Raw genomic sequence first — 24,731 nt, 5'->3', positions numbered from 1 at the left:
GACACAGACAGAGAGAGTGAGACACAGACAGTGCACTACTTTAGAACAGGGCCCTATAGAACTCTATTCCCTATATAGTGCACTACTTTAGACCAGAGCCCTATAGAACCCTATTCCCTATATAGTCCACTACTTTAGACCAAGGCCCTATAGAACCCTATTCCCTATATAGTGCACTACTTTAGACCAAGTGAAATGTGTTGGGATGGGCCCTATGGCTCTGGTCAAAAGTAGTGCAATATGTAATAAACGACGACGCTGGGCCTATTGTGCGCCACCCTATGGGACTCCCAGTCACAGCCGGTTGTGTGTGTGTGTGTGTGTATAAAACCATCTCCCTGACTTCCTGTGTGTGTGTGTGTGTGTGTGTGTGTGTGTGTGTGTGTGTGTGTGTGTGTGTGTGTGTGTGTGTGTGTGTGTGTGTGTGTGTGTGTGTGTGTGTGTGTGTGTGTGTGTGTGTATATATAAAACCATCTCCCTGACTTCGTGTGTGTGTGTGTGTGTGTGTGTGTGTGTGTGTGTAACAGAGATGGCAGAACGTCATGACGTGCAGCACATCCTTCAGGTCGCCAGAGAGCTGGTGCGCAAGGTCCAGTCTCTCATCGAGAACAAGTGATGAAGAGGAGGATGAACAGGGCCAGAGGGAGGAGGAGGAGAGGTAGAGAGGAGCCAGATACCATCACTCCACCCCTCCACCCGCCCAGCCATCCTTTGCATCCAGCACAGCTCCCTCCCTCTCTTACCCCTCTTTACCCCTCCCAAACCTGTGGAAGAGACAGAGACGTGGGCCCTCTATCCCTCCAGCCGGACCAGCGAAGGGTGAAGGCTCCAGGTTGACCATCCTAGCCTGGGTGAAGGCTCCAGGTTGACCATCCTAGCCTGGGTGAAGGCTCGAGGTTGACCATCCTAGCCTGGATGAAGGCTCCAGGTTGACCATCCTAGCCTGGGTGAAGGCTCCAGGTTGACCATCCTAGCCTGGGTGAAGGCTCCAGGTTGACCATCCTAGCCTGGATGAAGGCTCCAGGTTGACCATCCTAGCCTGGATGAAGGCTCCAGGTTGACCATCCTAGCCTGGATGAAGGCTCCAGGTTGACCATCCTAGCCTGGGTGAAGGCTCCAGGTTGACCATCCTAGCCTGGATGAAGGCTCCAGGTTGACCATCCTAGCCTGGGTGAAGGCTCCAGGTTGACCATCCTAGCCTGGATGAAGGCTCCAGGTTGACCATCCTAGCCTGGGTGAAGGCTCCAGGTTGACCATCCTAGCCTGGGTGAAGGCTCCAGGTTGACCATCCTAGCCTGGGTGAAGGCTCCAGGTTGACCATCCTAGCCTGGATGAAGGCGAGAACAGGGGGAAAGGAGAGGGATGTTGGCTGGGTCTTGGTTCCAGTGCTAGGTCTGGTCCTGGTCTAGGTCTGGTCCTGGTCTGGGTCTGGTCCTGGTCTGGTCCTGGTCAAGGTCTGGTCCTGGTCTAGGTCTGGTCCTGGTCTGGGTCTGGTCCTGGTCTGGTCCTGGTCTGGTGTAGGTCTGGTCTAGGTCTGGTCTGGTCCTGGTCTAGGTCTGGTCCTGGTCTAGGTCTGGTCTGGGTCTAGGTCTAGGTCTGGTCTGGGTCTGGTCCTGGGTCTAGGTCTGGTCCTGGTCTAGGTCTGGTCCTGGTCTGGTCCTGGTCTAGGTCTGGTCTGGGTCTAGATCTGGACCTGGTCTGGGTCTAGGTCTGGTCCTGGTCTAGGTCTGGTCCTGGTCTGGTCCTGGTCTAGGTCTGGACCTGGTATGTAGATGTTGTTAACAAGCACCCGGTCACAGAATGCCATGGTTGGTTGGTTGCTGTCAGACGTTTGGAGTCGTCTGTATGCTCGTTAGTTGGATCACACTGTGACTGCCCGCAATTTATTATTCTCTACTATTCACTATTCACCAGGGGTGGCAGGTAGCCTAGTGGTTAGAGCATTGGGCCAGTAACCGAAAGGTTGCTGGATCGAATCCCCGAACTGCCAAGGTAAAAATCTGTTGTTCTGCCCCTGAACAAGGCAGTTAACCCACTGTTCCCCGGGAGGCCGTCATTGTAAATAATTTGTTCTTAACTGACTTGTCTAGTTAAATAAAGGTTAAATAAAATGTATTTAAAAAAAGTATTAGTACCCTTCTCCATCACAGAGACCCCCTGACCTCTCCATCACAGAGACCCCCTGACCTCTCCATCACAGAGACCCCCTGACCTCTCCTTCACAGAGACCCAAGTATTTGATACCAATCAGTGAGATTGAGATTCCTCTGTGTTGAATTGGACTAGGGGCTAAATGATATACTGTGTGATGCTTCATCAAGTATTTACTTTGTTTTAGAGTGACACAACATTAGTGTCAATGACTGAACAAGCTAGTAGCCAGAGACTGAGTACAGTACATTATACACTCAGGGGCCAGTTTATTAGGTACAGTGAGTCACGTGGCTTGCTATATAAAGCAGGCAGACAGGCATAGAGACATTCAGTTACTGTTTGATTGAACGTTAGAATGGGCTAAATGAGTGACCTAAGCGACTGAGCGTGGTATCGTCGGTGCCAGGCTCAATGGTTCCAGTATCTCAAACTCCTTCCTGGGCTTTTCACACACGACACTGTCTAGGGTTTACAGAGAACGGTGCAACAAACAAACAACATCCAGTTAGCGGCAGTCCTGTGGGTGAAAACAGCTCGTTGATGAGAGAGGTCGAAGGAGAATGGAAAGAATCGTGCAAGATAACAGGCGTGTCACAAAGAGACAAATAACGACACAGTACAACAGTGGTATGCAGAACGGCATCTCAGAACACACAACTCGTCGGTCCTGGTCACGGATGGGCTTTTGCAGCAGACGACCACACCAGGTTCCTACCAGATAAAAACAAGAAGAGGCTCCAGTGGCCAGGCCGTCACCAACACTGGGTTCCTACCAGATAAAAACAAGAAGAGGCTCCAGTGGCCAGGCCATCACCAACACTGGGTTCCTACCAGATAAAAACAAGAAGAGGCTCCAGTGGCCAGGCCATCACCAACACTGGGTTCCTACCAGATAAAAACAAGAAGAGGCTCCAGTGGCCAGGCCATCACCAACACTGGGTTCCTACCAGATAAAAACAAGAAGAGGCTCCAGTGGCCAGGCCGTCACCAACACTGGGTTCCTACCAGATAAAAACAAGAAGAGGCTCCAGTGGCCAGGCCGTCACCAACACTGGGTTCCTACCAGATAAAAACAAGAAGAGGCTCCAGTGGCCAGGCCATCACCAACACTGGGTTCCTACCAGATAAAAACAAGAAGAGGCTCCAGTGGCCAGGCCGTCACCAACACTGGGTTCCTACCAGATAAAAACAAGAAGAGGCTCCAGTGGCCAGGCCATCACCAACACTGGGTTCCTACCAGATAAAAACAAGAAGAGGCTCCAGTAGCCAGGCCGTCACCAACACTGGGTTCCTACCAGATAAAAACAAGAAGAGGCTCCAGTGGCCAGGCCATCACCAACACTGGGTTCCTACCAGATAAAAACAAGAAGAGGCTCCAGTGGCCAGGCCATCACCAACACTGGGTTCCTACCAGATAAAAACAAGAAGAGGCTCCAGTGGCCAGGCCATCACCAACACTGGGTTCCTACCAGATAAAAACAAGAAGAGGCTCCAGTGGCCAGGCCGTCACCAACACTGGGTTCCTACCAGATAAAAACAAGAAGAGGCTCCAGTGGCCAGGCCATCACCAACACTGGGTTCCTACCAGATAAAAACAAGAAGAGGCTCCAGTGGCCAGGCCATCACCAACACTGGGTTCCTACCAGATAAAAACAAGAAGAGGCTCCAGTAGCCAGGCCATCACCAACACTGGGTTCCTACCAGATAAAAACAAGAAGAGGCTCCAGTGGCCAGGCCATCACCAACACTGGGTTCCTACCAGATAAAAACAAGAAGAGGCTCCAGTGGCCAGGCCATCACCAACACTGGGTTCCTACCAGATAAAAACAAGAAGAGGCTCCAGTGGCCAGGCCATCACCAACACTGGGTTCCTACCAGATAAAAACAAGAAGAGGCTCCAGTGGCCAGGCCATCACCAACACTGGGTTCCTACCAGATAAAAACAAGAAGAGGCTCCAGTGGCCAGGCCATCACCAACACTGGGTTCCTACTAGATAAAAACAAGAAGAGGCTCCAGTGGCCAGGCCATCACCAACACTGGGTTCCTACCAGATAAAAACAAGAAGAGGCTCCAGTGGCCAGGCCATCACCAACACTGCACAGTTGAGGAGTGGAAAAACATTTCCTGGTCCGACGAATCCCAGTTCCTGTTGCATCATACTGATGGCGGAGTCAGGATTTGGTGTAAGCAGCATGATTCCATGAACCCGTCCTGCCTGGTGTCTACGGTACAAGGCTGGTGGTGTAATGGTGTGGGGAATGCTTTCCTGGTTCACGTTACTGTAGGTACCTTGATGCCAGTGGATCAACGTTTGAACGCCACATGGTATCTGAACATTGTTGCTGACCAGATGCACCCCTTCATGGCTACAGGTGGGTCCGACCCGGTACTAGATTCCTAATGAACTGTACCTAATAAACTGTCCACTGAATATATAATACCAGGGTACTAGTAACACAGAGACTGGGTACAGTATATAATACCAGGGTACTAGTAGCACAGAGACTGGGTACAGTATATAATACCAGGGTACTAGTAACACAGAGACTGGGTACAGTATATAATACCAGGGTACTAGTAACACAGAGACTGAGTACAGTATATAATACCAGGGTACTAGTAACACAGAGACTGGGTACAGTATATAATACCAGGGTACTAGTAGCACAGAGACTGGGTACAGTATATAATACCAGGGTACTAGTAACACAGAGACTGGGTACAGTATATAATACCAGGGTACTAGTAGCATTTAACATTTAACATTTAAGTCATTTAGCAGACGCTCTTATCCAGAGCGACTTACAAATTGGTGCATTCACCTTATAATATCCAGTGGAACAACCACTTTACAATAGTGCATCTAAATCTTTTAAGGGGGGGGTTAGAAGGATTACTTTATCCTATCCCAGGTATTCCTTGAAGAGGTGGGGTTTCAGGTGTCTCCGGAAGGTGGTGATTGACTCCGCTGTCCTGGCGTCGTGAGGGAGCTTGTTCCACCATTGGGGTGCCAGAGCAGCGAACAGTTTTGACTGGGCTGAGCGGGAACTGTGCTTCCTCAGAGGTAGGGAGGCGAGCAGGCCAGAGGTGGATGAACGGAGTGCCCTTGTTTGGGTGTAGGGCCTGATCAGAGCCTGAAGGTACGGAGGTGCCGTTCCCCTCACAGCTCCGTAGGCAAGCACCATGGTCTTGTAGCGGATGCGAGCTTCGACTGGAAGCCAGTGGAGAGAGCGGAGGAGCGGGGTGACGTGAGAGAACTTGGGAAGGTTGAACACCAGACGGGCTGCGGCGTTCTGGATGAGTTGTAGGGGTTTAATGGCACAGGCAGGGAGCCCAGCCAACAGCGAGTTGCAATAATCCAGACGGGAGATGACAAGTGCCTGGATTAGGACCTGCGCCGCTTCCTGTGTGAGGCAGGGTCGTACTCTGCGAATGTTGTAGAGCATGAACCTACAGGATCGGGTCACCGCCTTGATGTTGGTGGAGAACGACAGGGTGTTGTCCAGGGTCACGCCAAGGCTCTTAGCACTCTGGGAGGAGGACACAAGGGAGTTGTCAACCGTGATGGCGAGATCATGGAACGGGCAGTCCTTCCCCGGGAGGAAGAGCAGCTCCGTCTTGCCAAGGTTCAGCTTGAGGTGGTGATCCGTCATCCACACTGATATGTCTGCCAGACATGCAGAGATGCGATTCGCCACCTGGTTGTCAGAAGGGGGAAAGGAGAAGATTAATTGTGTGTCGTCTGCATAGCAATGATATGAGAGACCATGTGAGGATATGACAGAGCCAAGTGACTTGGTGTATAGCGAGAATAGGAGTGGGCCAAGAACAGAGCCCTGGGGGACACCAGTGGTGAGAGCACGTGGTGCGGAGACAGATTCTCGCCACGCCACCTGGTAGGAGCGACCTGTCAGGTAGGACGCAATCCAAGCGTGGGCGGCGCCGGAGATGCCCAGCTCGGAGAGGGTGGAGAGGAGGATCTGATGGTTCACGGTATCAAAGGCAGCAGATAGGTCTAGAAGGATGAGAGCAGAGGAGAGAGAGTTAGCTTTAGCAGTGCGGAGAGCCTCCGTGACACAGAGAAGAGCAGTCTCAGTTGAATGCCCAGTCTTGAAACCTGACTGATTAGGATCAAGAAGGTCATTCTGAGAGAGATAGCAAGAGAGCTGGCCAAGGACGGCACGTTCAAGAGTTTTGGAGAGAAAGGAAAGAAGGGATACTGGTCTGTAGTAGTTGACATCGGAGGGATCGAGTGTAGGTTTTTTCAGAAGGGGTGCAACTCTCGCTCTCTTGAAGACGGAAGGGACGTAGCCAGCGGTCAAGGATGAGTTGATGAGCGAGGTGAGGTAGGGGAGAAGGTCTCCGGAAATGGTCTGGAGAAGAGAGGAGGGGATAGGGTCAAGTGGGCAGGTTGCACAGAGACTGGGTACAGTATATAATACCAGGGTACTAGTAACACAGAGACTGGCTACAGTATATAATACCAGGGTACTAGTAGCACAGAGACTGGGTACAGTATATAATACCAGGGTACTAGTAGCACAGAGACTGGGTACAGTATATAATACCAGGGTACTAGTAGCACAGAGACTGGGTACAGTATATAATACCAGGGTACTAGTAGCACAGAGACTGGGTACAGTATATAATACCAGGGTACTAGTAACACAGAGACTGGGTACAGTATATAATACCAGGGTGTTAGTAGCACAGAGCCTGGGTACAGTATATAATACCAGGGTGTTAGTAGCACAGAGACTGGGTACAGTATATAATACCAGGGTACTAGTAACACAGAGACTGGGTACAGTATATAATACCAGGGTACTAGTAACACAGAGACTGGGTACAGTATATAATACCAGGGTACTAGTAACACAGAGACTGGGTACAGTATATAATACCAGGGTGTTAGTAGCACAGAGACTGGGTACAGTACAGTATATAATACCAGGGTACTAGTAACACAGAGACTGGCTACAGTATATAATACCAGGGTACTAGTAACACAGAGACTGGGTACAGTATATAATACCAGGGTACTAGTAACACAGAGACTGGGTACAGTATATAATACCAGGGTGTTAGTAGCACAGAGACTGGGTACAGTATATAATACCAGGGTACTAGTAGCACAGAGACTGGGTACAGTATATAATACCAGGGTACTAGTAACACAGAGACTGGGTACAGTATATAATACCAGGGTACTAGTAGCACAGAGACTGGGTACAGTATATAATACCAGGGTACTAGTAGCACAGAGACTGGGTACAGTATATAATACCAGGGTACTAGTAACACAGACTGGGTACAGTACAGTATATAATACCAGGGTACTAGTAGCACAGGGACTGGGTACAGTATATAATACCAGGGTGTTAGTAGCACAGAGACTGGGTACAGTACAGTATATAATACCAGGGTACTAGTAACACAGAGACTGGGTACAGTATATAATACCAGGGTACTAGTAACACAGAGACTGGGTACAGTATATAATACCAGGGTACTAGTAACACAGAGACTGGGTACAGTATATAATACCAGGGTACTAGTAACACAGAGACTGGGTACAGTATATAATACCAGGGTACTAGTAGCACAGAGACTGGGTACAGTATATAATACCAGGGTACTAGTAACACAGAGACTGGGTACAGTACAGTATATAATACCAGGGTACTAGTAGCACAGAGACTGGGTACAGTATATAATACCAGGGTGTTAGTAGCACAGAGACTGGGTACAGTATATAATACCAGGGTACTAGTAACACAGAGACTGGGTACAGTATATAATACCAGGGTACTAGTAGCACAGAGACTGGGTACAGTACATAATACCAGGGTGTTAGTAGCACAGAGACTGGGTACAGTACAGTATATAATACCAGGGTACTAGTAGCACAGAGACTGGGTACAGTATATAATACCAGGGTGTTAGTAGCACAGAGACTGGGTACAGTATATAATACCAGGGTACTAGTAACACAGAGACTGGGTACAGTATATAATACCAGGGTACTAGTAACACAGAGACTGGGTACAGTATATAATACCAGGGTACTAGTAACCCAGAGACTGGGTACAGTATATAATACCAGGGTACTAGTAACACAGAGACTGGGTACAGTATATAATACCAGGGTACTAGTAACACAGAGACTGGGTACAGTACAGTATATAATACCAGGGTACTAGTAACCCAGAGACTGGGTACAGTATATAATACCAGGGTACTAGTAGCACAGAGACTGGGTACAGTACAGTATATAATACCAGGGTACTAGTAGCACAGAGACTGGGTACAGTATATAATACCAGGGTGTTAGTAGCACAGAGACTGGGTACAGTATATAATACCAGGGTACTAGTAACACAGAGACTGGGTACAGTATATAATACCAGGGTGTTAGTAGCACAGAGACTGGATACAGTATATAATACCAGGGTACTAGTAACACAGAGACTGGATACAGTATATAATACCAGGGTACTAGTAACACAGAGACTGGGTACAGTATATAATACCAGGGTACTAGTAACACAGAGACTGGGTACAGTATATAATACCAGGGTATTAGTAACACAGAGACTGGGTACAGTATATAATACCAGGGTACTAGTAACACAGAGACTGGGTACAGTATATAATACCAGGGTACTAGTAACACAGAGACTGGGTACAGTACAGTATATAATACCAGGGTACTAGTAGCACAGAGACTGGGTACAGTATATAATACCAGGGTGTTAGTAGCACAGAGACTGGGTACAGTATATAATACCAGGGTACTAGTAACACAGAGACTGGGTACAGTATATAATACCAGGGTACTAGTAACACAGAGACTGGGTACAGTATATAATACCAGGGTACTAGTAGCACAGAGAACTGGGTACAGTATATAATACCAGGGTACTAGTAACACAGAGACTGGGTACAGTATATAATACCAGGGTACTAGTAGCATTTAACATTTAACATTTAAGTCATTTAGCAGACGCTCTTATCCAGAGCGACTTACAAATTGGTGCATTCACCTTATAATATCCAGTGGAACAACCACTTTACAATAGTGCATCTAAATCTTTTAAGGGGGGGGGTTAGAAGGATTACTTTATCCTATCCCAGGTATTCCTTGAAGAGGTGGGGTTTCAGGTGTCTCCGGAAGGTGGTGATTGACTCCGCTGTCCTGGCGTCGTGAGGGAGCTTGTTCCACCATTGGGGTGCCAGAGCAGCGAACAGTTTTGACTGGGCTGAGCGGGAACTGTGCTTCCTCAGAGGTAGGGAGGCGAGCAGGCCAGAGGTGGATGAACGGAGTGCCCTTGTTTGGGTGTAGGGCCTGATCAGAGCCTGAAGGTACGGAGGTGCCGTTCCCCTCACAGCTCCGTAGGCAAGCACCATGGTCTTGTAGCGGATGCGAGCTTCGACTGGAAGCCAGTGGAGAGAGCGGAGGAGCGGGGTGACGTGAGAGAACTTGGGAAGGTTGAACACCAGACGGGCTGCGGCGTTCTGGATGAGTTGTAGGGGTTTAATGGCACAGGCAGGGAGCCCAGCCAACAGCGAGTTGCAATAATCCAGACGGGAGATGACAAGTGCCTGGATTAGGACCTGCGCCGCTTCCTGTGTGAGGCAGGGTCGTACTCTGCGAATGTTGTAGAGCATGAACCTACAGGATCGGGTCACCGCCTTGATGTTGGTGGAGAACGACAGGGTGTTGTCCAGGGTCACGCCAAGGCTCTTAGCACTCTGGGAGGAGGACACAAGGGAGTTGTCAACCGTGATGGCGAGATCATGGAACGGGCAGTCCTTCCCCGGGAGGAAGAGCAGCTCCGTCTTGCCGAGGTTCAGCTTGAGGTGGTGATCCGTCATCCACACTGATATGTCTGCCAGACATGCAGAGATGCGATTCGCCACCTGGTTGTCAGAAGGGGGAAAGGAGAAGATTAATTGTGTGTCGTCTGCATAGCAATGATATGAGAGACCATGTGAGGATATGACAGAGCCAAGTGACTTGGTGTATAGCGAGAATAGGAGTGGGCCAAGAACAGAGCCTGGGGGACACCAGTGGTGAGAGCACGTGGTGCGGAGACAGATTCTCGCCACGCCACCTGGTAGGAGCGACCTGTCAGGTAGGACGCAATCCAAGCATGGGCGGCGCCGGAGATGCCCAGCTCGGAGAGGGTGGAGAGGAGGATCTGATGGTTCACGGTATCAAAGGCAGCAGATAGGTCTAGAAGGATGAGAGCAGAGGAGAGAGAGTTAGCTTTAGCAGTGCGGAAAGCCTCCGTGACACAGAGAAGAGCAGTCTCAGTTGAATGCCCAGTCTTGAAACCTGACTGATTAGGATCAAGAAGGTCATTCTGAGAGAGATAGCAAGAGAGCTGGCCAAGGACGGCACGTTCAAGAGTTTTGGAGAGAAAGGAAAGAAGGGATACTGGTCTGTAGTAGTTGACATCGGAGGGATCGAGTGTAGGTTTTTTCAGAAGGGGTGCAACTCTCGCTCTCTTGAAGACGGAAGGGACGTAGCCAGCGGTCAAGGATGAGTTGATGAGCGAGGTGAGGTAGGGGAGAAGGTCTCCGGAAATGGTCTGGAGAAGAGAGGAGGGGATAGGGTCAAGTGGGCAGGTTGCACAGAGACTGGGTACAGTATATAATACCAGGGTACTAGTAACACAGAGACTGGCTACAGTATATAATACCAGGGTACTAGTAGCACAGAGACTGGGTACAGTATATAATACCAGGGTACTAGTAACACAGAGACTGGATACAGTATATAATACCAGGGTGTTAGTAGCACAGAGACTGGGTACAGTATATAATACCAGGGTACTAGTAACACAGAGACTGGGTACAGTATATAATACCAGGGTGTTAGTAGCACAGAGACTGGGTACAGTACAGTATATAATACCAGGGTACTAGTAACACAGAGACTGGGTACAGTATATAATACCAGGGTACTAGTAACACAGAGACTGGGTACAGTATATAATACCAGGGTGTTAGTAGCACAGAGACTGGGTACAGTACAGTATATAATACCAGGGTACTAGTAGCACAGAGACTGGCTACAGTATATAATACCAGGGTACTAGTAACACAGAGACTGGGTACAGTATATAATACCAGGGTACTAGTAGCACAGAGACTGGCTACAGTATATAATACCAGGGTACTAGTAACACAGAGACTGGGTACAGTATATAATACCAGGGTACTAGTAACACAGAGACTGGGTACAGTATATAATACCAGGGTACTAGTAGCACAGAGACTGGGTACAGTATATAATACCAGGGTACTAGTAGCACAGAGACTGGGTACAGTATATAATACCAGGGTACTAGTAGCACAGAGACTGGGTACAGTATATAATACCAGGGTGTTAGTAACACAGAGACTGGGTACAGTATATAATACCAGGGTACTAGTAACACAGAGACTGGGTACAGTATATAATACCAGGGTACTAGTAGCACAGAGACTGGGTACAGTATATAATACCAGGGTGTTAGTAGCACAGAGACTGGGTACAGTATATAATACCAGGGTACTAGTAACACAGAGACTGGGTACAGTATATAATACCAGGGTACTAGTAGCACAGAGACTGGGTACAGTACAGTATATAATTCCAGGGTACTAGTAACACAGAGACTGGGTACAGTATATAATACCAGGGTACTAGTAGCACAGAGACTGGGTACAGTACAGTATATAATACCAGGGTACTAGTAACACAGAGACTGGGTACAGTATATAATACCAGGGTGTTAGTAGCACAGAGACTGGGTACAGTATATAATACCAGGGTGTTAGTAGCACAGAGACTGGGTACAGTACAGTATATAATACCAGGGTACTAGTAACACAGAGACTGGGTACAGTATATAATACCAGGGTACGAGTAACACAGAGACTGGGTACAGTATATAATACCAGGGTGTTAGTAGCACAGAGACTGGGTACAGTACAGGGTGTATCCAGGGTGCTGTCTAGCGGGGAGGTCAGGGTGCTGTCAACCAGAATGACAGATTTGTACCTTGTCAACCTTTCGGTTACTAGTCCAACGCTCTAACCACTAGGCTACCCTGCCGCCCCAGGGTATCTATTTGACCAGGGCCCATAGAGAACAGGCTGCTCTTTTACCAGGGCCCATAGGGGGCCTTTTGGGATATAGACAGTTGAAGTCGGAAGTTTACATACTCTTAGTTTGGAGTCATTAAAACTCGTTTTTCAACCACTCCACAAATTTCTTGTTAACAAACTATAGCTTTGGCAAGTCGATTAGGACATCTACTTTGTGCATGACACAAGTCATTTTTCCAACAATTGTTTACAGACAGATTCTTTCACTTATAATTCACTGTATTACAATTCCAGTGGGTCAGAAGTTTACATACACTAAGTTGACTGTGCCTTTAAACAGCTTGGAAAATTCCAGAAAATTATGTCATGGCTTTAGAAGTTTCTGATAGGCTAATTGACATCATTTGAGTCAATTAGAGGTGTACATGTGTATGTATTTCAAGGCCTACCTTCAAACTCAGTGCCTCTTTGCTTGACATCATGGGAAAATCAAAAGAAATCAGCCAAGACCTCAGGAAAAAATGGTAGACCTCCACAAGTCTGGTTCATCATTGGGAGCAATTTCAAAACGCCTGAAGGTACCATGTTCATCTGTACCAACAATAGTACGCAAGTATAAACACCATGGGACCACGCAGCCGTCATACCGCTCAGGAAGGAGATGCGTTCTGTCTCCTAGAGATGAACGTACTTTGGTGCGAAAAGTGCAACTCAATCCCAGAACAACAGCAAAGGACCTTGTGAAGATGCTGGAAGAAACAGGTACAAAAGTATCTATATCCACAGTAAATTGAGTCCTGTATCGACATAACCTGAAAGGTCGCTCAGCAAGGAAGAAGCCACTGCTCCAAAACCGCCATAAAAAAGCCAGACTACGGTTTGCAACTGCACATGGGGACAAAGATCGTACTTTTTGGAGAAATGTCCTCTGGTCTGATAAAACAAAAATAGAACTGTTTGGCCATTATGACCATAGTTATGTTTGGAGGAAAAAGGGGGAGGCTTGCAAGCCGAAGAACACCATCCCAACTGTGAAGCATGGGGTGGCAGCATCATGTTGTGGGGTGCTTTGGTGCAGGAGGGACTGGTGCACTTCACAAAATAGATGGCATCATGAGGGAGGAAAATGATGTGGATATATTGAAGCAACATCTCAAGACATCAGTCAGGACGTTAAAGCTTGGTCGCAACTGGGTCTTCCATATGGACAATGACCCCAAGCATACTTCCAAAGTTCTGGCAAAATGGCTTGAGGACAACAAAGTCAAGGTATTGGAGTGGCCATCAAAGTCCTGACCTCAATCCTATAGAAAATCTGTGGGCGGAACTGAAAAAGCCTGTGCGAGCAAGGAGGCCTACAAACCTGACTCAGTTACACCAGCTCTGTCAGGAGGAATGGACCAAAATTCACCCAACTTATTGTGGGAAGCTTGTGGAAGGCTACCCAAAACGTTTGACCCAAGTTAAACAATTTAAAGGCAATGCTACCAAATACTAATTGAGTGTATGTAAACTTCTGACCCACTGGAAATGTGATGATATAAATAAAAGCTGAACTAAATCATTTTCTCTACTATTATTCAGACATTTCACATTCTTAAAATAAAGTGGTGATCCTAACTGACCTAAGACAGGGAATTTTTACTAGGATTAAATGTCAGGAATTGTGAAAAAACTGACTGTAAATGTATTTGGCTAAGGTGTATGTGAACTTCCGACTTCAACTGTACATCCTTACTAGTCTCCAGTGGCTCCCAATAATAACCTGCACTCTTACTTCCAAAATGGCTGCCATGGAGTGGTGTGATCCAGAGAAGACCCTGTGACCACATTGCCCAGTCTTCCCCAATCCTGAGATGTTGTGGAGGAATCAGCGTTTCAGTATGGAGAGTATCCATTGCGGGCCGATAGTAGTAAGGAAGGTGTTGTAGTGGAACGCTCCCAAATGGCACCCTATTCATTTTATAGTGCACTACTCTTGACAAGGGCCCTGGGCAGTGGTTCTCAAACTTTTTCCGTTACTGTACCACCAAGTACATTTGGTTCTGCCCAGAGTACCTCTGAAGTACCCCCTTATGTACATTTCATCAGGAAGCCTACAGGCTCATGAGTCTTTACAAGTACCCTCTGTGGATAGGCCAAGTACCTTCTGTGGATAGGACAAGTACCCTTTGTGGATAGGCCAGGTACCCTCTGTGGATAGGCCAGGTACCCTCCGTGGACAGGACAAGTACCCCCTGTGGACAGGCCAAATATCTTTAGTTGAGAATCACTGATGAAGAGAATAGGGTTCTTTTTGAACACTCATGGTTAAAATAGATGTCTCTCATGGTTTAAGTCGATGTCACTACATTTTTTTTTTTAAATGTAACCTTTATTAAAGCAAGGCAGTTGAGAACAAATGATTTACAATGACTGCCTACCCCGGCCAAACCCTAACCCGGACGACGCTGTATGGGACTCTCAATCACAGCCGGTTGTGATACAGCCTGGAATCGAACCAGGGACTGTAGTGTACACCTCTAGCACTGAGATGCGCCACTCGGGAGTAGTGGTAGTTTCTGATTGAAGTGGGGAAAGTTTAGTAGCCTGGAATCCAAACGGATTCTGTGAGGTTTCACCGTTGTTACCATGGTGAGCACAGTGTTTCAGTCTGGTTGGACCAGGCTAGATTAGCTATTTCATTCCAATCAAGATAATGTGAACCAAAGCCTGGAAACAGACAAGATGAGAATGTGCAACTTCATACTGTATCTCAGACTGTTTACTAGGTGTACAAATAAATGTTTTAAACAACCAGTTTAAATATAACTACTGTGCAATTTCTGTTGTTTGTTAATCTCTGAAGTCTATACTGACTGATGTAAATAAATATAACAACAAAAAAAAAGTCCAATATTTGTAATGAGGACAGTATATCAGGACATATAGTGGATTTGAATGGGTATTTTTGACCTTGTTTTTAGAGAAGTGTGTGTATAACTGAACGTGTGGAATATTCCTTACGCCTCGTTCACTTGTGTTCTCTCATTTCTGATGAATTAGAAAATACAACTTTCATTTCCAAATGATGTTTTGAAAAAGGCCAACGTTTGAATTGCAGGAGTGTATTGTATGTAAAAGGACGCATCGATTGACTTGAATGTAATGTATTACTATAAAAAATATATATATTGTTCCTTATTATTAAAATATTTTAATTACTGGAGGTGGCCATGTCTAGATGTTCATTACTGGAAGTAGGTCATTGTAACTCGTTTTAAACATATATGTTACGTCCCAACTGGCACCCCATTCCATCTATACACTGACCGTACAAAACATTAAGAACACCTGCTCTTTCCATGACAGACTGACCAGGTGAATCCAGTTGAAAGCTATGATCCCTTATTGATGTCACATGTTAAATCCGCTTCAGTCAGTGTAGATGAAGGGGACGAAACAGGTTGAAGAAGGATTTCTAAGTCTTGAGACATGGATTGTGTATGTGTGCCATTCAGAGGTTGAACGGGGCAAGACAAAATATTTAAGTGCCTTTGAACGGGGTATGGTAGTAACTTGCCAGGTGCACCGGTTTGAGTGTGTCAAGAACTGCAACGCTGCTGGGTTTTTCATGCTCAACAGTTTCCTGTGAGGATCAAGAAAGGTCCACCACCTAATGGACCTTCAGCCAACTTGACAGGCAACATGGGCCAGCATCCCTGTGGAACGCTTTCGAAGTCCATGCCCCGAGAAACTGAGGCTGTTCTGAGAGCAAAAAGGGGTTCACAACTCAATATTAGGAAGGTGTTCCTAATATTTTGTCCTCTGTGTATAGTGAACTAATTAATGCCAAGGGCCATAACTAATGCTCTATGAAGAACATACGATGAGACGCTGAGTGCTTTCTCATCCCCCTGCTTGAATGAACACGGTTGCACCGATCACGTTATTGATTTTAAGATAGCTATGGCTAAAGTTAGGTGAAGTTTGTAGTGGCTGTTTACAGTAAACTGAAATATGGATTCCATTCTCCCCTGACCCATAGACAACTTTCAGTCTGAGAAACCGTCAAATTTAGATTTTCCTGTTATTTTCTTCCTCCATTGCCGTGGTTTAGGGCCATAATACCATCTCCGTTAACAAAAAAAAAACCAAAACACACGTTACAAAATGCCATCTTTATCACTGTCAATACTTAACTAGGATCTTGTACATCACAGTACCCATGGAATTGCACAATACAAAGGCATGAAAAACAAAATGAAACATTAAAATAGATATAGCATCTTCAAAAAGCTAAATTTCATCTATAAATACTGTACTTTTTTTAGATTTACATTTTAAGTCCACTGTAGTTTCTTACAACAGAATCACAGATTTTTATATAGCCAGGAGAAAACCATAAAAACTACAAATCCAGATGAGCATGGTGTGACAAGAATAGTGTTGCAAAATTCTGTCAACTTTTCCTCAAATTTCCAAGGTTTTCTAGAAATCCTAGTTGTAGGATTACAGATTTCTTGCTGAACTCAGGAATCTTCCAACTGGGATTTCTGGAAAATCTAGGAATCTTTTTGAAATTTACCAGAATTTTGCAGCCCTAGACAAGAAAGAAACATCAACATCAACATTCTCTGGTCACCATTTTGTGACAAACACGTTAGTTTACAGTACAACACCAAAGGCCAAACGAGTTCTTCAAGCCGGGGTGGTCCGGTCCCCACTGACACAGGCCAACGTGTGTGTGTGTGTGTGTGTGTGTGTGTGTGTGTGTGTGTGTGTGTGTGTGTGTGTGTGTGTGTGTGTGTGTGTGTGTGTGTGTGTGTGTGTGTGTGTGTGTGTGTGTGTGTGTGTGTGTGTGTGTGTGTGTGTGTGTGTGTGTGTGTGTGTGTGTGTCCATGGAAGAGCACAGAGGTCCCCAAAAGATGGTGCTGAATTTATTGGATGTCTTCCTCTGTCCATCGGTGCCTTGTCTGGCTCTGAAACACACACAAAACACAGCGTTAGAAGTCTCACACAGACAGACACTGTATTTCACAAATCAATGGAAACTACCGGAAAGATTATGAATGCATCCCACGTGGAACCCTATTCCCTGTGGGGGTGGAGAGCGAGGGAGAGGTGGGGGTGGAGTGAGAGAGAGGGAGGAGTGGGGGTGGAGAGAGAGAGAGGGAGAAGTGGGGGTGGAGAGAGAGAGAGAGAAGTGGGGGTGGAGAGAGGGAGAAGTGGGGGTGGAGAGAGAGAGAGGGAGAAGTGGGGGTGGAGAGAGGGAGAAGTGGGGGTGGAGAGAGAGAGAGGGAGAAGTGGGGGTGGAGGGAGAGGTGGGGGTGGAGAGCGAGGGAGAGGTGGGGGTGGAGAGCGAGGGAGAGGTGGGGGTGGAGAGAGAGAGGGGAGAAATGGGGGTGGAGAGAGAGAGAGGGAGAAATGGGGGTGGAGAGAGAGAGAGGGAGAGGTGGGGGTGGAGAGCGAGAGAGAGAGAGAGGGAGAAGTGGGGGTGGAGAGAGAGAGGGAGAAGTGGGGGTGGAGAGAGAGAGAGGGAGAAGTGGGGGTGGAGAGAGAGAGGGAGAAGTGGGGGTGGAGAGAGAGGTGGGGGAGGAGAGCGAGGGAGAGGTGGGGGTGGAGAGAGAGGTGGGGGTGGAAAGCGAGAGAGAGGTGGGGGTGGAGAGCGGGAGAGGTGGGGGTGGAGAGCGGGAGAGGTGGGGGTGGAGAGCGGGAGAGGTGGGGGTGGAGAGCGAGGGAGAGGTGGGGGTGGAGAGCGAGAGAGAGGTGGGGGTGGAGAGCGGGAGAGGTGGGGGTGGAGAGCGGGAGAGGTGGGGGTGGAGAGCGAGGGAGAGGTGGGGGTGGAGAGCGAGGGAGAGGTGGGGGTGGAGAGCGGGAGAGGTGGGGGTGGAGAGAGAGAGAGGGAGAAGTGGGGGTGGAGAGAGAGAGAGAGAGAAGTGGGGGTGGAGAGAGAGGTGGGGGAGGAGAGCGAGGGAGAGGTGGGGGTGGAGAGAGAGGTGGGGGTGGAAAGTGAGAGAGAGGTGGGGGTAGAGAGCGGGAGAGGTGGGGGTGGAGAGCGGGAGAGGTGGGGGTGGAGAGCGAGGGAGAGTTGGGGGTGGAGAGTGAGGGAGAGGTGGGGGTAGAGAGCGGGAGAGGTGGGGGTGGAGAGCGAGGGAGAGGTGGGGGTGGAGAGCGAGGGAGAGGTGGGGGTGGAGAGCGAGGGAGAGGTGGGGGTGGAGAGCGGGAGAGGTGGGGGTGGAGAGCGTTGGGAGAAGTGGGGGTGGAGAGAGGGAGAGGTGGAGCAGGACATGAAGGGGTTAACATCAGAAGCTTACTGATAACTGCTGTTTTCTAAACCCATACCAGATGTTAATCAGTGCTGGAATTGATCAAGAAGGAAAATGGCTAGGAGGGAGGGGAGGGGGGGGGGGGGGGGGGGAGGGGAGAAGGATTAGTTTATTAAGGGTATCCTCCAAAAAATACCTGTTCCCTATGTAGTACATCACTTTAGATCAGGACCCAGATAGGGAATAGGGTGCCATTTAGGATTTAAGCTATGATTGGGTTATGGTACCCACCTGTGGCAGGTTAGGCTTCTCTGGAGTCTTCTGAAGCTGGAGAGAAGAAGAAGAAGAAGATAGACTTTTGTTAGACTTGTGGGTATTATGGGAATTCTCTGGTCTGGGACTGGAGTAGGAAGGATGGTTCATCTGCTTCTCCTAACTGGGGTTAGGTTTCTCTGGAGACTTCTGAAGCTAGAGAGAGAAGATGGCATTATGGGAATTCTCTGGTCTGGGACTTGAGTAGGAGGGATGGTGCATTATGGGACTGTGTGTTGTAAATCAACGTTTGTGTTAAAAAAGTATGAACGGTTGAAAGAAGTCATTCATCATGGCTCTGTGCAAAAAAATTTACAAAAAAACCTTTACAAAATCAGTGTTCACTAGCTGTTGCTGGCAGCATGTCATGTGTGCTCGCTGCCACACGGTGGCAGTAGTACTCTTCCCGAAAAACAACACATCAGTTCAGTGACAAATACAAACAGGGCCGACAGGAGACAGACAATGTGGTTAGCTCACGAACCTCTAATGTGAGAGGAAGCGTTCCAAAAACACGAACACAAGGTGAGAAATGAGACCGGACAACAACAGTCAGACTACAGTACAGCAGACAGAAAAACCTAGTCATAGACAGCATGTCATCATGACCAACAACAACAAAAACGAGACAAGAGAGAAATTCATAACTAAAAGCAGATGGAAAAATTGTAACCAGATTTCCAATGAACAGCGGCCACCATTTTGCCACTAATATAGATAGCTGCAGAACAGAACTACAGGCAGAATAGTTACTGTACCTGAGATTGTTCTCTTAGAAACTCAGGTAGCTGAAATTCACCTTTAAAGACCTGGAGAAAAAAAGGACTGGGTTTAGAGGCTAGGTAACATTTAAAGTCCTGGGAACACAAAGGACTGGGTTTAGAGGCTAGGTAACATTTAAAGTCCTGGGAACACAAAGGACTGGGTTTAGAGGCTAGGTAACATTTAAAGGCCTGGGAATACAAAAGGACTGGGTTTAGAGGCTATATAACATTTAAAGGCCTGGGAACACAAAAGGACTGGGTTTAGAGGCTAGGTAACATTTAAAGGCCTGGGAACACAAAAGGACTGGGTTTAGAGGCTATATAACATTTAAAGGCCTGGGAACACAAAAGGACTGGGTTTAGAGGCTAGGTAACATTTAAAGGCCTGGGAACACAAAAGGACTGGGTTTAGAGGCTAGGTAACATTTAAAGGCCTGGGAACACAAAAGGACTGGGTTTAGAGGCTAGGTAACATTTAAAGGCCTGGGAACACAAAAGGACTGGGTTTAGAGGCTATATAACATTTAAAGGCCTGGGAACACAAAAGGACTGGGTTTAGAGGCTAGGTAACATTTAAAGGCCTGGGAACACAAAAGGACTGGGTTTAGAGGCTAGGTAACATTTAAAGGCCTGGGAACACAAAGGACTGGGTTTAGAGGCTATATAACATTTAAAGTCCTGGGAACACAAAGGACTGGGTTTAGAGGTAAATTATGTAAAGGAACACATGGGCAGAAGATCCAGATCTCCAGACCTTCCATCTCTATCAAACTACAGATCTAGTGCAAACTAAACTAAAGAGTATGTGACTTAAAACCCAGATGAAACCTAAGGACTGAAACAATTTGGTTTTGACTTTCAACAACAAAGAAGCACTTTCATCAACTTCCACCGTTCTCCAAGAGTTGCCGGATTTTCCTCGTTACCTAAGATTATTCCACGCCACGTGATTCAAATTTACTCCTGATATCAATCAATTCTAACGCAGTCTCAGCTCCAGAGTGAATGTATAAATGATCCACTTCCTCTCACTAAGTCCAGCAGAATGAGCTAAGCTCTAGAGTGAATGTATAAATGATCCACTTCCTCTCACTAAGTCCAGCAGAATGAGCTAAGCTCTAGAGTCAATGTATAAATGATCCACTTCCTCTCACTAAGTCCAGCAGAATGAGCTAAGCTCTAGAGTCAATGTATAAATGATCCACTTCCTCTCACTAAGTCCAGCAGAATGAGCTAAGCTCTAGAGTGAATGTATAAATGATCCACTTCCTCTCACTAAGTCCAGCAGAATGAGCTAAGCTCTAGAGTCAATGTATAAATGATCCACTTCCTCTCACTAAGTCCAGCAGAATGAGCTAAGCTCTAGAGTCAATGTATAAATGATCCACTTCCTCTCACTAAGTCCAGCAGAATGAGCTAAGCTCTAGAGTCAATGTATAAATGATCCACTTCCTCTCACTAAGTCCAGCAGAATGAGCTAAGCTCTAGAGTCAATGTATAAATGATCCACTTCCTCTCACTAAGTCCAGCAGAATGAGCTAAGCTCTAGAGTCAATGTATAAATGATCCACTTCCTCTCACTAAGTCCAGCAGAATGAGCTAAGCTAAGAGCAGTGTAGCTTTAACACTGTTGTTCTGATTGACTGGTATGTGTTTTTCCATGGCTAAGGAAACATTGACAGCTTTCTGCGACAGGTCTGGCTAAGGAAACATTGACAGCCTCCTGCGACAGGTCATGCTAAGGAAACATTGACAGGTCATGCTAAGGAAACATTGACAGGTCATGCTAAGGAAACATTGACAGGTCATGCTAAGGAAACATTGACAGATCTGGCTAAGGAAACATTGACAGGTCTGGCTAAGGAAACATTGACAGGTCTGGCTAAGGAAACATTGACAGGTCTGGCTAAGGAAACATTGACAGGTCTGGCTAAGGAAACATTGACAGGTTTGGCTAAGGAAACATTGACAGGTTTGGCTAAGGAAACATTGACAGGTCTGGCTAAGGAAACATTGACAGGTCATGCTAAGGAAACATTGACAGGTCATGCTAAGGAAACATTGACAGGTCTGGCTAAGGAAACATTGACAGGTCATGCTAAGGAAACATTGACAGGTCTGGCTAAGGAAACATTGACAGGTCATGCTAAGGAAACATTGACAGGTCTGGCTAAGGAAACATTGACAGGTCTGGCTAAGGAAACATTGACAGGTCTACCTAAGGAAACATTGACAACCTCCTGCGATAGGTCTTGGCATGTTAGTGACTTAGAAACTCAGTATTCAGTACACATGTAAGTAAGTCCTTCTCCCTGTCTCAACGATGGGGAGAGTGTTTGACTGGGGACTTGGCACAGTATTCAGAGATGACAATAGAGAGAAGAGAGAGAGAGGAAGAGAAGAGAAAGAGGAAGAGAAGAGAGAGCAAGAGAAGAGAGAGGAATAGAAGCGAGAGAGAGAGAGAAAAGAGGGTGAGAAGTTAGCCAGTGCCGAAGCCCAGAACAGCAAAGACAGGGGGAAGAGAGGGAGGAAGAGAAAGAGGCAGACAGACTAGAGAAAGACAGACAGACAGTATACAGAGAGACAGACTACAGAGCATAAGAGTGAGAGGTAGAGGTAGAGCAGGGCATGAATGGGTTATGGTTAGCCTGGTGACTGTTGACATACAGTAGGAAGCAGCCAACATGTCGACATCTGGCTGACGGAGAATTTCAAAGTACCGTGTCCACAGAGGGACAACATCAGAGAGAGAGGAGGCAGATGAGGAGAGAGAGAGAGGAGGCAGATGAGGAGAGGTAGAGAGAGGAGGCAGATGAGGAGAGAGAGAGAGGAGGCAGATGAGGAGAGAGAGAGAGGAGGCAGATGAGGAGAGAGAGAGAGGAGGCAGATGGGGAGAGAGAGAGGAGGGAGGGAGATAAGGAGAGAGAGGAGGCAGATGAGGAGAGAGAGAGATAAGGAGAGAGAGGAGGCAGATGAGGAGAGAGAGAGAGGAGGGAGGGAGATAAGGAGAGAGAGGAGGCAGATGAGGAGGGAGGGAGATAAGGAGAGAGAGGAGGCAGATGAGGAGAGAGAGAGAGGAGGGAGGGAGATAAGGAGAGAGAGGAGGCAGATGAGGAGAGAGAGAGGAGGCAGATGAGGACAGAGAGAGAGGAGGCAGATGAGGAGAGAGAGAGAGAGAGAGAGGAGGCAGATGAGGAGAGAGAGAGAGAGGAGGCAGATGAGGACAGAGAGAGAGGAGGCAGATGAGGACAGAGAGAGAGGAGGCAGATCAGGACAGAGAGAGAGGAGGCAGATGAGGACAGAGAGAGAGGAGGCAGATGAGGACAGAGAGAGAGGAGGCAGATGATAACAGAGAGAGAGGAGGCAGATGAGGAGAGAGAGAGAGAGGAGGCAGATGAGGCAGATAAGGAGAGAGAGAGAGAGAGAGAGAGAGAGAGAGGAAGGAGGGAGATAAGGAGAGAGAGGAGGCAGATGAGGAGAGAGAGAGAGGAGGGAGGGAGATAAGGAGAGAGAGGAGGGGAGAAGGGAAGAGAGGAGGAGGGAAGGAAAGGAGGGGAAGGGGAAGAGAGGAGGGGGAGAAGGAAGGAAAGGAGGGGGGAGGGGGTTCAGTGTGAACTCATATCCTGGCTTCCACTACTGGCTTTGCAGTGTGTGTGTGTGTGTGTGTGTGTGTGTGTGTGTGTGTGTGTGTGTGTGTGCATTGCTATGTCTCGGCTGGTCGCACGGCCTCATTCTAAGATGAAGACTCTCCTGTCTAGATAAACTCCTGACCCAGGAGATGAAGACTCTCCTGTCTTGGATAAACTCCTGACCCAGGAGATGAAGACTCTCCTGTCTAGATAAACTCCTGGCCCAGGAGATGAAGACTCTCCTGTCTAGATAAACTCCTGGACCAGGAGATGAAGACTCTCCTGTCTTGGATAAACTCCTGGTCCAGGAGATGAAGACTCTCCTGTCTTGGATAAAATCCTGACCCAGGAGATGAAGACTCTCCTGTCTTGGATAAACTCCTGACCCAGGAGATGAAGACTCTCCTGTCTAGATAAACTCCTGGTCCAGGAGATGAAGACTCTCCTGTCTAGATAAACTCCTGACCCAGGAGATGAAGACTCTCCTGTCTTGGATAAACTCCTGACCCAGGAGATGAAGACTCTCCTGTCTAGATAAACTCCTGGCCCAGGAGATGAAGACTCTCCTGTCTAGATAAACTCCTGGACCAGGAGATGAAGGATTCTTAAACACTTTTTCATCCAAAAACAGTGAGTAGCTAGACATGACAGACAGACAGACACAGACAGACAGACAGACAGACAGACAGACAGACAGACAGACAGACAGACAGACAGACAGACAGACAGACAGACAGACAGACAGACAGACAGACAGACAGGAGGAAGTTCTGAGTAGCTAGACATGACAGGCAGGAGGAAGTTCTGAGTAGCTAGAATGACAGACAGACAGGAGGAAGTTCTGAGTAGCTAGACATGACAGACAGGAGGAAGTTCTGAGTAGCTAGAATGACAGACAGACAGGAGGAAGTTCTGAGTAGCTAGACATGACTGGCAGGTGGAAGTTCTGAGTAGCTAGAATGACAGACAGACAGGAGGAAGTTCTGAGTAGCTAGACATGACTGGCAGACAGACAGCGGTAACAACCTCTTCTGAACATGATTCCAAACTAGAACAGAACACTGTCTGCTTTTCCATATGTTCTGGTGTGTTACTGTATTTAACATGACCCTGCGTCAGGCTGTGACCAGGGAGGTGTGTTACTGTATTTAACATGACCCTGCGTCAGGCTGTGACCAGGGAGGTAGGTTACTGTATTTAACATGACCCTGCGTCAGGCTGTGACCAGGGAGGTAGGTTACTGTATTTAACATAACCCTGCGTCAGGCTGTGACCAGGGAGGTGTGTTACTGTATTTAACATGACCCTGCGTCAGGCTGTGACCAGGGAGGTAGGTTACTGTATTTAACATGACCCTGCGTCAGGCTGTGACCAGGGAGGTGTGTTACTGTATTTAACATGACCCTGCGTCAGGCTGTGACCAGGGAGGTGTGTTACTGTATTTAACATGACCCTGCGTCAGGCTGTGACCAGGGAGGTGTGTTACTGTATTTAACATAACCCTGCATCAGGCTGTGACCAG

General features: G+C 47.5%; 2 protein-coding genes across 4 annotated transcripts in view; one reads left to right on the top strand and one right to left on the bottom strand.

Annotated features, from left to right (window-relative positions):
* Positions 1-3,403, top strand: part of LOC106613357 (small G protein signaling modulator 2) — a 50,668-nt gene extending 47,265 nt beyond the window's left edge. The window contains exon 18 of the mRNA XM_082955555.1: positions 528-3,403. Within this exon, the coding sequence (XP_082811681.1) occupies positions 528-616 (89 nt within the window). The 3' untranslated portion in view covers positions 617-3,403. The remainder of the gene's footprint in view (positions 1-527) is intronic.
* A 12,998-nt stretch (positions 3,404-16,401) lies between these two features.
* LOC106613355 (protein-tyrosine sulfotransferase 1) overlaps positions 16,402-24,731 on the bottom strand; it is a 99,994-nt gene continuing 91,664 nt past the window's right edge. For 2 of the 3 annotated variants that reach the window (XM_045724861.2, XM_045724862.2), the window contains exons 4-6: positions 19,575-19,625; positions 18,796-18,831; positions 16,402-17,217 (exon numbers count right to left, since the gene is read on the bottom strand). In XM_045724861.2, coding sequence (XP_045580817.1) covers positions 17,176-17,217; positions 18,796-18,831; positions 19,575-19,625 — 129 coding nt within the window. In that variant the 3' untranslated portion in view covers positions 16,402-17,175. The remainder of the gene's footprint in view (positions 17,218-18,795; positions 18,832-19,574; positions 19,626-24,731) is intronic. The other variant, XM_045724863.2, reaches the window with a different exon arrangement.

Source organism: Salmo salar, chromosome 09 (genome assembly GCF_965601325.2).
Source record: "Salmo salar chromosome 09, fSalSal1, whole genome shotgun sequence".
Lineage (NCBI taxonomy): Eukaryota > Metazoa > Chordata > Actinopteri > Salmoniformes > Salmonidae > Salmo > Salmo salar.
Note: the sequence above shows the minus strand (reverse complement) of the source record. Positions and strands in the feature narration are given on the sequence as shown.